This window comes from Lolium perenne, chromosome 3 (genome assembly GCF_019359855.2).
Source record: "Lolium perenne isolate Kyuss_39 chromosome 3, Kyuss_2.0, whole genome shotgun sequence".
Taxonomy (NCBI): Eukaryota; Viridiplantae; Streptophyta; class Magnoliopsida; order Poales; family Poaceae; genus Lolium; species Lolium perenne.
The window spans coordinates 266798686-266812360 of record NC_067246.2 but is presented as its reverse complement, the minus strand read 5'-3'; the positions used below and the strand labels follow the sequence as shown (position 1 = coordinate 266812360).

The following is a 13675-nucleotide window of genomic DNA, read 5'->3' as shown; positions in this document are numbered from 1 at the left end:
GCTGCATCAGATGTAGGCAAGGGCGAGGCGTCCATGTCACCCCTGCGTCTGCAACTGCATGCCGGCCACGAGGCTGACACATGGCGGGCGCGCGCTGCTGCAATCAGGCATATAGCTGCCCCAAGGTACGAAGAGCTTGGAGGTTTGCTAGACACGGCGCCAGGGTCTGCTACATATGGCGGCCAGGGGTCCTACCGAGGATGGCAGGGTCTGCTACCGACGGCGTTGGGGTCTGCTACACACGGCGGCATGGTCTGCTGCCGACGGCGCTGGGTCTGCTGCACACGGCAGCAGGGTCTGCTACTGACGGTGGCCGGGTGAGCTACACATGGCGACCGGCGTTGCTTCTTACGACCGCCAACGATGCTACCGGGCGATGCTCTAACGGCAATGCTGCGAGCCGCCACCGTCGTTGCCCCGACCCACCACCGTCAGTGCTGCGAGCGGGAGTGGAAGCTCCGGCGACGTCTTCTCCGGCGAAGGGAGGGCTCACGGAGGAGTGACGGGGGTGGCGCTCCACAGCTGCAAGGAGAAAATGGTAAGGGCGACCGCGTTGCTGGGAGCGGGCATCGAAGCTCCGGCCATGTCTTCTCCGACGACCGGCGGGGCTCATTGAGGAGCGACATGACGTGCTGCTAGACTGCTGCAAGCACATGGTGGCGAGCCCACGCCGCAATGGAATAGGGTCGCGCCTGACTTTTCCTATGGAGGATGGGGTGCTGCGACGGACATATTCTCCGGCAACGAGCGTTGTCCCGTCGATTTCTCATGGCGGAGCTACGCTGGCGCCCTGAGTTCTCCTGGCAGAGCAAGGCCGGCGGTCAGACTTTTGACACGCGCTGTTCAGGGAGAGATGACGTGGGGGATATTTATTTCTGATGCTATGCTACCGGTTTCACTTTGACCAGGCAAGCGCGATCAAGGGTAGAGAGCGGCCTCATCACTTTGGTGGTTTCATCGTCCCGGGGACACTCAGCAGTCCCTATACATAATACTGTACAGTACATTTAATCGTTACAAACCACAAAGCCAGAAAAAAAAAACAAATTCGATCAGCTCACGAACTCGTAACTGGTCTATTCTTTATGGTATTTTGTGTATCCTAATTTAATCACTATTTTGAATTAGATCGGATTGGAAGATTGGGCCCAAATAAAAATCAGGCCCAAATGTAACACCAGGCAGTCACCTATTGCAATTTAATAGTAAAGATTGAACTGTCACAGCTAGCACAGCAGTAGACTTCCACCTAATCAAATTTCGGTTAGCATTCTGCCGGATGTCATAGATCTGCATCCCAGAAATCCACACGATTCCACCGAAACACTACACTGCTGGCTTAAACCTGCTAGTCTCTTCAGGGTTTATGATTGCAATTTTTTAGGTCGTAAAGAGAAGATCATGGTTAAACAGCGTTTAGAAAGAAATAGAATAAACAAAATCATGTTATTCTGCAAGTCATAAGATTACCAAAATGAAACAATAGATAAAATTCAAGATTGCACCGCTGAGTCTTCTTCTTGTCTCAAATTCGCAGTATCATTAAGACAAAGAAACGGCAAAAGCTCAGACTACATCATTCGTATGGTCTTAAATGGATAATTGATTCTACAGTAAAAATACCATACACATGTTTAAACGATCTATATATAGCAAGCCTACAAATTCAACAACCTGCATAGAAAATGTACTCCCTCCATACCGGTTTACAAGGCATTTACGTATTTCGAAAAAAAGCTTTGACTACTAATTTAACTAGTTGATACCCTGGCGCGTTACGGCGGGAATAAAATATGATTTTCCTCTATGCAAAAATTAAGATGAATTGGGTTGCATGCACTTTGGCATGAAATAAACCTCGTGCATGCATGGTCATGCAGATGTGAGAGTGCCTGGTTGATGACAGTGGACACTTTGCATGTGCAATTTTCACACATTATGGTTGCGTGTACTTTGCCAGAAAAAAAGTCGTGCATGCATGATAATGTGAATGATAGAGGCTCTTGCACATGACGCGGAACTTGACATGTGCAATTTGCAAACGTTATATGAAGATCGTGTGGAGTAACTGTATAGATATTAGATAATACCTTGTGTGTTGCCGCAGAACATGAGAATGAATTTTGGTTTATTTGACATGATCATAAACTGTTTACATTAAAATTTCGAAGTAATGGTTTGAAACTTGTGACCAAATAATTGACCCAGAGTCATTTTGTGTGTATGTGTTTTGTATGCTTATCAAACTCATAATGATCTAACAAATTTGGACTCAAATTTGCACAATATAAAAAAAAAACTTGCAAGAATAATTACTCAAGTCATCTAGATACATCATCAAGTAACTATGTAAATTATCAGCCATTACATAGTTCAAGAAATTGAGGAAATATAATTATTAGATACGAGACAATAGTTATGTTAAAAGGTCCACCTTTTTTTTCTTGAAATCATAAATGCCAACAAAATCAGGGCACTGACTATCTGCCGAGAAAACCCAATAAAAATATTGCTTTTTCTTGAAATTCAGCCTCGCCCAATTACTAAGGAAACCACAAGTCCACTAAAATATTGGTATTGTTACTTAGCTTGAGAGAGAAAACATGATCTGAAAAGCAAAAAAAGAATAAGTGCTCTAAAAACATGAAACGTATAAAAATTCAACCTCAGCCAATTACTAAGGAAACCACAAGTCCACAAAAATATTGGTATTGTTACTTAGCTTGAGAGAGAAAACATTATCAAAAAAGTAAAAAAGAATAAGTGATCTGAAAACATGAAACGTATAAGTTAGTAGCCAAGTTCTAGTAGTACGAAAAAGCATGGTCGACGATGCATCAACATAATAACTTCAGTAGAAACGAAGCTCTCCATGTTTAGAATCTAGCATGCTTTAGTGCATCAGTGCGTGTATGTAGATGTACTAAAATATGCTAGTTTCTATTTTCCCTTTTGACACGGAAATACTCTCGTTTCTAATTATTAATGGAGGTGATGAAGTGTGCAATGTGAAGATCAGAACGACTAACAATTCTTTACCTGCGAGTTTGGGACATTCCATCGAATAGTTGATAGGGGACCGAATACCAAGTATCATATGCTGCACAGTACCATCATGCAATGAGGCCATGGATCTTTTTTATACGAAGAAAATAAAGAATACCAGATTAATCATGAGGGAGATGCCCATTTGTGCCGTTACATGCTGTCAGCCATTTGCGCAGTCTAGAAGAATGAAGGGATGGGGATGAGCCATGTACAGGAGCGACAGTGAGGTGCTAATTAAGAGCCTCTCCAGTGCGCAGCCAGCCAGCCACTCGCGATTAAGCAACCATGATGATTCTTAGACTGCAATTAGTGCGGTGAAATTGGCAGTCGAGGATGTGTTGCCCAGGACATCATGGTCAGGAGACGGATCGAAATAGAAGAGGAAGAAGATGGAACTCGTGAGTGGAGAAAGCCACAAGGGAGGAGCTAAATACATGTAGAGACGTGTACTCCAAGAGTGATAATAACTACCAGGAAGAGGAGAGGTCTTGAATACGTGGAGCTTCGGTTACTTAATTGGTGAAACGGAAGGGAAACAAACAACTCAGAATCGCTCCTCTTTGCAGCGGACAATGAGAGGGCGAGCTGGGTCAGATGGAAACGCTTCGGTTTTGTTTTTTCCTTTTTAGGGAGAAAGACCTGGATTGTATGGAGGGAGTGGCCGGCGCTAGGATAGATAACTCATGGCCATGTATCTGAAATCCAACGGATACAAAGAATTGAGGTGATGTGGCTGCACCAGTTTTGAGCTTGCAAACATTAAATGCAACTTAGTGGGGATGAACTTTATAGATATTATAGATTTGGTCCACAAAATATAAGATATACTCCCTCCGTTTTGAAATAGTCTACATTCTAGCGGGAAATACAGATTGGCTCTCTGGTGCCACACACCCCTATACTTTGAAAAATTAAAAAAAAAATATTAAACAAAGTTCAAAAAAATTCAAACTTTTTTGGGAATCAAAGATGATCAGGTATTGTACTTGAAACAAAATATTTCCCTAGGAATTTTTTTTTGTATTCTAGGTTAAAAAACAAACTCAAAACGCCTCATGATCAGGTACTATTCACTTTATATTCGTCATAATTTTGTCTTTTTTGCCTTGGACACCATGGGAATAATTTCGTTTCCAAACATATTTTTTTACGAGTACAAATTTGATCATCCTTGGTTTTTAGGAAGATTCAAAAAATTTTGACTTTTTTAAATTACTATAAATTTTTTAGTCTATGGGGTTGCGTTGCACCCGAGAGCCAAAAGTCCGCTTCCACATTCTAGCCCCAAAATTTGTTCTGAAATACTCTACATTCTAGCTTTTAGTCAACAACAACACTGAAATGATGTGGTTTTTCTCGCTTTATTGGATATTGTTATTTTATATGTAGATTGGATTGGCTCACATATCTAAGTACTACTAATAAATGAATACTAGTTTGTCTCATTTTTCATAAAATGTAGATTAAATCAGAATGGAGGGAGTATATCATAAAAAATATATTATTGGAAACTTTTTTTGAATATGAATCCAATGGTATAATTTTTGTGATATTTATTTTATATTTTGTTGATCAAATTATAGTCAATTTTTTCCTCGAAATGTGTAATTGGCTTGTAAACCGGTACGGAGGGAGTAATTAATACTACACGAGTGGCTTACCTGAAATTATTGTACTTTTTTAAAGATTGGACAACAACATTTATTATTATTTAGCCGCACTATCAAATGCCCAAATGAAATTAAGTACTCCATCCGTCCCATTTTACAGGCCCTACGCCTATTTCAAAATCGTAAATTTAACTAATATAATATAAAATTTATACTATAAAAATTGGGAGTGGTGTTTTGGCACATGGGAACATATGATCCCTCTATGTTGAAATGCATGTTAAACATATTTTAATTTTTTTTAAATGAAACGTAAAATTCGGACGTACATCTTCACGTGTTACACGCTCACAAAGTTGTTTCATGAAAAATCGATTTGTCGTGTGGTGTGTGTAAAAAGACAAAATTCAATGTTAAGAATAAGACTTTTTAGAAGATAAATTTTCTCTTTTTTACATAGACCACACAAAAAATATTGGTTCCTCGTGAAACTTAACGAACCCACATATATTGTGAAGATGTACATGTAGAATTTTTCACAAAATTTTTCGATATTTCAAAATATATTTGTTGGTAGAGGAAGCATATGCATCTGGGAGCCGAATGGAATTTTTGATATAAATTATACTATTAAAAAATACAACATCTAAACTTTCTATTGACATATATTTTGTAGTATATATTTTATATTATGTTGATTAAATTAGTGATCTAGGAATATACGTACGACCTTTAAACCGGGATGGATGTAGTATAAGATGCATCGTGGGGAGAACCGAACTAGCTTTTACACAATTTATTTCAGCATCCTTCCTTCGCTAAATGGTGCGCTGCCTCATAACGGATTCCGGTTCTTGAGGAAGGCAAGCACCCCTTTAAGCGAATGGAGTAAGCCTTTTATCAAAGTAGATACTCCTTCTATCTCAGCTTACTAGACATGCACGTGTATCTAGGTCATTAATTTGGTATATGTATATATATAAATTATATAACACAAAAATTGTACCATTAGAAAATATAAAATCTGAATTTTTTAATGGTATATTTTTTTGTAGTATACATCTTAGATTAAGTTGGTCAAATTGATGACCTAGGGATACGCGTAGGACTAGTAGACTGAAACAGAGGAACTGCAATTTTTGTAGAGATTTACACACTATGCTGAACAAACTTTATTCTTCCTCCATTTCTAAATATAAGTCATATAGCTTTTTGAGAAAAAAATCATAATATAAGGTTTATTACCTTGACCCATTTATATGGACAATAATTTTAGTTCTTTGATTATGCTTCCTTAGCTTATGCAAAGTCCTCTATTAGCTCACGTTAATTTCCTGTGGTTAATCCCAGCCAGACATGATGTATTTTTTCTTAAACGTGTGTTTCTTAATTTCCGTGCCAAAATCTATATGGCTTATATTTAGAAACGGAGGGGGTACCCCCTCCGAAGCACCTCTTTCAGCGCCTTCATACTGTCTAGCCGTCTTCAAAAACACCACATCATTCATCAGTAAACAATAGGTCTATCACTATCGGTCCATTCCACCAAAACTCACTCTAGCCATCTGCCGATCCACCTTTACTCCATACAGCAATGGTGAAAACCCTCAATACAAAAGATGAACAAGCATAGCGACAAGGCCCCCCTCGCCCCTGCCATAGCCCCCTTGATAACAAGAACAAATAAGATATGCATCCATTTAGTTTGACTGAATAATGGACATACCTAAAACATCACATCACAAATGTTTATCCATGCTTGCAAAAAACCCATCTTCACCATCATAGCTTTTAGGAATGCCCTTTCATCATATCGAACTTGACTGCACATATTGGCTTCTTTATTTCCATGTCCTTATAAAATGAACATACTAGTGAGCAATAAAGATGTTATCTTTTATAACGATGGATGGAACAAAAGCGCTATGCTACTATGATATAAAGATTGGCTAGATTGTATTGGGTGTGCTTAAATAAATGCTTAGGTTTAGGTATTATTTCCAATAAGTCAGTAGCTCGCTCCATTGTGGCAGAGAAATGAGATTTAGTCATTTTTTCCATAATACATGGTTCACATCTTTCAAATTATTCAAAGTCAAGTGATTCAAGAAGCAGTCCATCAGAATGAAGCTTCTTCATGTGTTTCACGCCAATGTGACCAAGATGACAATGCAACAAATAAGTAGAAATATCATCATTCATTTATATTCATTTAGCAACTATGTTATGAACATTTGTATCACTACTATCGAGACTCAATAAGAATAAACCATTTATCTCAGGTGTGTGATCATAAAAGATATTACTCATAAAAATCGAACAATCATTATTCCCAAACAGGAATGAATAACCGTCTTGCAATAAACAAGATCTAAAAATAATGTTCATGCTCAAAGCATGCACTAAATAACAATCATTTAAATTTAAAACTAATCCCGTGGGTAGCCGGAGAGGGAGCATGCCAAGCGAACACATTGATATTGGATCCATTTCCATCGCGCAGCGTCACCTCGTCTCTTCAGTCCTCGCTTATTCCGCAGTTCCTGTTTCGAGTTACAAATATGAGCGACCGAACCAATATCAAATACCCATGCACTACTACGATTACTAGTAAGGTACACATCAATAACATGTATATAAAATATAGCTTTCTTCCTTATGTTACCGGTCTTGAGATATGGCATGTACTTGGGGCAACTAAGCTTCCGGTGCCCATCACTGTTGCAATAAAAATACTCAGTGTTCGGCTTAAGGCTGGCCTTAGGCTTCTTCGTAGGCGCAACAACTTTCTTGGCACTCTTTTTGAAGTCATCATTGTTCTTAGGTTTGCCCTGCTTCTTGAAACTAGTTGTCTTGTTGACCATCAACACTTGGTGCTGCTTCTTGATTTCTACTTCAGAAGGTTTAAGCATTGAGAAGAGCTCAGGCAGTGTCTTCTTCATGCATTGCATGTTGTAGTTCATCATAAAGTTCCTGTAACTAGGTGGAAATAATTGGAGAACACGATGAATGCCCAACTCATTAGGAATTGTTAGTCCCAGCTGTTGGAGCTTTTTCGCGTGCCATGCATTTTGAGCACGTGCTCACTAACAGAGATATTCTCTTCCGTCTTACAGTTAAAGAACTTCTCGTATGCTTCGTAGCTTTCCACGGTCGCGTCAGTCTCAAATATCATTTTGAGCTCTTGCATGATCTCATACTGGGCATGGTTCTCGAAACGCTTCTGAGGCTCTTGAAAGGACACATATGTCGCCTAAAGGGGGGTTGAATAGGAGGTTTAAAACTTTTACGATATGGACTACGAAATGGGGAATAAAACTAGCGTTTACTTTGTCAAGCCCAAAAACCATATACTATGGTTCAACTATGTGCACCAATAACTTATGCTAACCCATACAAGCAACTATGTGATAGAAATATATATAACTTCAAGCACAAAGTTATCACAAATTAAAGTGCATAAGTCAAGAGCTCGGGTATAGAGATAACCGAGGCACGCGGAGATGATGATTCATCCCGAAGTTCACACTCTTGTTAGTGCTAATCTCTATTGGAGAGGTGCGATGGCTTAGTGCTTCCCGAGAACCACAAGAGCCTCACCTTGAGGTGTGGTTGCTCGATGCACACCAAGGCCACAAAGGCCTCACCCAATATCGGTAGAACACCACACATTGAATGCCAACAAGGCTTTACCTTATTCTCCGGTGACCCTCGCCACAAAGGCCTAGGTCACGGTTCCACTAAGGGATTTTTCTTCGAGGCGGAAACCGAGCCTTACACAAAGCTTAGCGCACACTTCCACTACTTAATTGGAGTCTCCCAAGAAATCGCCATGAAAGCCTCAAAACCATCTAGGGTTCAAAGAAACTAAGAGTAACAAGCTCCTCACTTTCGCTTCCACAAATCTTCGTGAAACGCTGAAATCGATGCACCAAATGCAATGACAAATCCTTCACTCCCAAATTTGACCAAATCTAGAAAAACTATGGAAGGCATAAGAGAGGAAGAACAAATTGGAAATTCACAAAGAACTCCAAGATCTAGATCTAGTATGTTCCCCTCACTTAGAGACAATATTGGTTGGCGGAAATGTAGATCTAGATCTTCTCTCAGTTTTCCCTAAAAAAGATTCAAGAAGCATATGAGGAATAGAGATTTAGGGAAAGCTCGGAAGGTCAACAATGGTGGAGAGCAAAGGGGAAGAAGAAACAAACCCAAGGAGGAAGAAGGGGCCTCACATACTCCCTCCCAATGAAATATGGCCGTTGGGGACCTCCTAGGCAGGATTATCCGCCCCTGGTGATTTTTCGGAGCTCCCAAACCCCCCAGACGCACATATTTGGCTCCCAGGCCGGATAATCCACCCCCACCCCCCGATATTTGGGGCGCAAAATTGGCTGGGAGGGCTAGATATTTGGCTCCTAGGCCGGATAATCACTACCCCCTCTAAAAATATGCCTTCCTGGCATAATAGCTGTTTGCGGCAGTTTGACCACCTTGTGTGCTAGCTCCATCGCTCGATTTTTTCCTATCTTAGTAAATATCTTGAAGCTCACATTGACTAGACAAATATGTCGAAATTGTGGATTTGAATTGTATTTTATTTCTTGGTAATAAAATAATGGTTCCCAAGTTAAGATGGAATAATGGTAATTCACCATTTTGAAAACCTTCAAACATTCTCATGAATTAAACTTTTATCAAATTTCAAAATGTTTGATAAAATTCATCCATGAAACCATCTAATCTCGACGCTTTATTCTACTCCATTTGCATAATCGCATCATACACCTCTTGCTCAGTGAAATAAGCAGTGAGAACCTCAACATAAAGTTGAGGTATATCAGCCTTATCTGACTGCCTTAAAGAAAAATGATTTAGGATCGGCAGCACAAATAAACTTTAGTAATATTCAGTGATATTGACCTTTAAGTTATTCTGCCCAACAATAGTTCCCTCGTCTTGTTCTGGCTAAAATATTTTTTTCATCTATGTTTACCATTAGCTATAATTAAGATGAAAATATTTTGTGTTATCACCTCCCTCGTGAATATGATTTACCTTTGCTCTCTGAGCCTGTTTGGACTTATCGTCGCATCTTAGTTTAGCTCACCCATAATTTGCATTTTTCAGTTGACCATGCCCAGATTCATTGAGGCATTGATTCAACTTTTTTTTTATCAAGCATATCAAATAATGTAAACGATCTCTCTTTTTATAAAAACTACTCAAGTTCTTCGCCCAACGTCTAAGAAAACTTCTAAGGTGATGAATTTTATGCTGCCATATCTCCACATCACTATTCCCATGTGTTATGGAATTCCGTTTTCTTTTTATAATATCCACACACCCCTCAAGGCGCAACCATGATAGCTCAAAAGAAAACTAGGCTTTGTTCCCTAGATGAGCTTGTTCATCAAAATCAAGAATAAGTGGATTATGATCGGATTGAGCTCTTGCGAGAGCTCTAACATTAACGAGAGGAAACTTCTGATCCCATTCATTACTTGCCAATACTCTATCCAGTTTTTCTTATATGGGTGTATCTCTGCGATTAGCCCATGTATATTATCTCCCAGAGAGCGCAATTTCCCGTAGATTAAGATTCTCAATAATTGCGTTAAAAACAAAAGGCCATCGAGTATTGAAATTCACATTATTTTTATCCTCTTATCTATGCATTATATTAAAATACCGCCGATCATGGTTTTTATACGTAAGAAAACTTTCTGAATTAATATGACTATGTTACCAACCAAGCAAGAAAATCTTGAGTTGATAGGAATCTGAGAGCATGTTGATTCCATTAGTCCAAAGGTTTATATTTGAAGTTTCTATGATACTACTATATATATTTCTTGAAATGCTTCTGTTAAACTTTCTATCATCCATAGATCTCCCTTTGTCACCCCGAAAAATATTATAACCCGTCCTTTGTAAAAATTTGCCACCAGCCCAAAACATTAGTTCTACACAGACATAGACTTGTTCATACAACACTACCAGTAGCATTATACCTTTGCAATTGGTTGTGTATATAATAGTATGATTAAATTCCACTTTTTACCCTATATATAGTTGCGCATTTGTGACATATATTACCCCATTTAGTGCAACTTTTATAAAAATATCTCATATAGGAGTTTATAAACATGGTTTTAACTCAGTTTAGCATTTTGTTTGTTTTTGTTGGATAGGACCGACGTATTTCATCGATGTGGTGCGACAAAATTTATAAATATCGGGGGCCATCATCTATGATTATATAAAAACTTCTTTTATCCAATTGTTCCATTTCTCGTCCCAGTATTGATATTTTTGAAAGTGGGTAATCACCTCACAACTTTCCTAATGAATACACACCAGAAATCGAGGGTCCAAATATTCTAAAATGCATAATCTAGATGATTGTTTATTCAACGGGGCAATTAGTGTCACAAATGCTTTTCTACGGAGTAAAAAGTGGAATTCACTCTAATAGTATAGATTCTCCATAGTCGACAGCCTCAAATCATTCTCTTTTGCACCTGCCCTACATTTGTATATTCATGTTAACCTGTCTTTGAAGGCTCAGCCTCTATTATCTCCCCCTTTTCCCTTACCAAGTATCTTTTGATTGCTTGGATGATTATCCCTTGCGTTTCTTCACAGACTGGCTCTACTAAAAATTATGTTCAATGGTCGTTTACATACATTTCTTAATTAGTATTCTAGGAACACGTGGCTTTGCTTTGCTTTACCCTCAGTGCTGAGTTTGTTTGTAATCTCGACATGTACAAATTGCTTAGCACGTGTACACGCCGAAAGCTAATCAAAACTACCTACATCTCTACCTAAACGTGCCTCCAAATGTAGGGTACCAGAATTCCGGCACCGTCTCGCTCGCAATTGTGTACGTCGTTGCTACCGGCACAAGGCACAGGCCTCGGCTTCGGAGATCCTTCTTCGGCTCGCCACTGTCGTTTTTTGCATTCTCAGAACCCTACAGTCCAAGAAATGCCATGAACAAATGCAACCACACGGTAACGGAAACATAAGATGCATGGATAAATTAGTGGAAAATTAAATTTGTTACCTTTGGCTGGAATTGTTGCAGTGGGTTCGCCTTCTTCAAATACGGATAGGTGAGAGACTGTAAGAAGTTCAGTGGCTTGTATATTAGCGACGTTTGTGAATGAGCAAAAAAATGTTGATCGATTGCTGCAGCAAAAGGCAAGCGTGTAACTTTGGACACTCACCGCAACTTGGTCATGGAGGAACTTGATGTATTCGTTGGCCTCGTGAAGAACCGATGCGGTATCGGTCTGATGTGCGAGGATACCAACGATAAGTTAGGTCATTATCGATCTCAGACGAGTTTAGTACAAGAGCACTTGTTCTCTCCGATAATTGGAACGGTGCGGAAATATAGGAAGTTGATTCAGAGCAGAAAGAACTAATACCTTTCCAAAAGGCGAGACTAGTTGCTGGAGCGCAGTGATTCTGTCCCCTAGCTTCTCTTTCCTCACCTACAGCGCGCAAAAACACAAAAGAAAATTTTATGCAATCCAAAAGTCATCGTCCATCGATGCTCACAAAAGAAGAACACCAGCCATCAATGGAAGCAACAAAAAGAGCTCCTGAAGTGCAGAAGGGTCAAAAGAAAATAGATTACCTTAAACGTGGGCAACGGCGATGGCGCCTCGATCCGTGGCCTTTTCGCTGCCGCCGGGCTGTCGGATTCGATTTTCCTCCCCGCCGGTGAGCAGGCGTGCTCGGCAGACTGCAGGAGAAACTAAGGTTATGCACATCTTGACGAAACCCTAGCTACATATGGCTAGTGGTTCATGCTCTTACCTTGGCCATGAGATTACTGGAGTTCGAGCTGTAGCTGGTTTTGGGTTGTAGGGCTTGCAAGAGAAGATGCGACGATAGAGCGGCACCACCGAAAGGCATGTAGCTGCCGGACCCGGACAAGTACTGCAGTTGGGCGCCACCGCTTTGCATCTGCATCCCCGCCGAACTGGCGTCGTAGCTCGCCGTGGACTGGCACTCCCCGAACATCGGAACGTTATGCCCCGCCGCCACCGGCGCGGCCGCGTTGTCGAACATGCCTTCCATCGGGGCCGTGCTATACGGAGAGGACGCTGCAGGAACCTGGTCGAGCAAGCCGAAGCCGTGGCCCATGTCCCTGAATGGGTTATTCATCACGGTCTCGATGGCCGACGGCTGATGAGCTCGAAATAAGGACCTCGTCGTCGTTGACGCCGCCATGTCGTCTTGAAGCATGGCTTGGAAGCCAGCGTCGCTTCTCCCGTTCCTAAACAAGATCATGCAAGGCAGGACGTTTTAGCCATCCGATCCGCACCGGCGGTTAGAACAAATATAGCTGCTACAAGGCTAGAACACAGACGGCCGAGTATGCGATGCATGTGGAAGACGAAAGGGAACTTACAAGAAGGCCTGCGTCCAGTCCATGCGTGGATCGGCAAGGGAGGAAACGGCATCAGCTAAAGGCTGGTGAGAGGTGTTGCTGCTCCGGCGAGGGTCCTGGAAGGTTATTGAGCTCGTGGACTCCGCAGCGGGGGACGTCCAGCCGCATGCAGCTGCATGACCGGTGTCCATGAGTGGCGCGGCGGAGCACGCCGACGTGCCGTGGCTTCTCTGAGAAGGACTCCACCACTCGTCGGCCATGGAGATGAAGGGGTCGATCTCGGTGTCTCTTCGTGATGCTGTACTGCTGTTTCGCTTGAGGTGTAGAAGTAGGTTGATAATGGATGGGACGAGGGGAAAGAGGAAGGGGAATCTGGGTATATATGAGGGTTACACTCCGGTATGGGCTGTAGCATCAAAACTAGTGGACTTGCTGGGGCTGGCTGACCATAGGAAGGGGACAAAAGAGGGTCGCTAAGAGTCACCAGGGTCTTACTTTTTCTTCTTATATTCCTTTCCTTGCATCTTGAGAAGAATTTCGTCAATTTCTTATATTCTTTTCGTGAAACACAACGTTGGTAGCTAGACGCACACATGCACATCAA

The 13675-nt window shown here is 41.1% G+C and overlaps 1 protein-coding gene across 1 annotated transcript; it reads right to left on the bottom strand.

Annotated features, from left to right (window-relative positions):
* Positions 1-11102: 11102 nt before the first annotated feature.
* On the bottom strand, positions 11103-13432 carry LOC127344062 (uncharacterized). Its single transcript, XM_051370282.1, has 7 exons — positions 13093-13432; positions 12495-12957; positions 12313-12420; positions 12101-12166; positions 11897-11962; positions 11734-11790; positions 11103-11640 (listed from the first exon to the last, which is right to left on the bottom strand). The coding sequence occupies exons 1-7, from the start codon at positions 13329-13331 to the stop codon at positions 11488-11490; spliced, it is 1152 nt and encodes a 383-aa protein (XP_051226242.1). The 5' UTR covers positions 13332-13432; the 3' UTR covers positions 11103-11487.
* Positions 13433-13675: the final 243 nt, after the last annotated feature.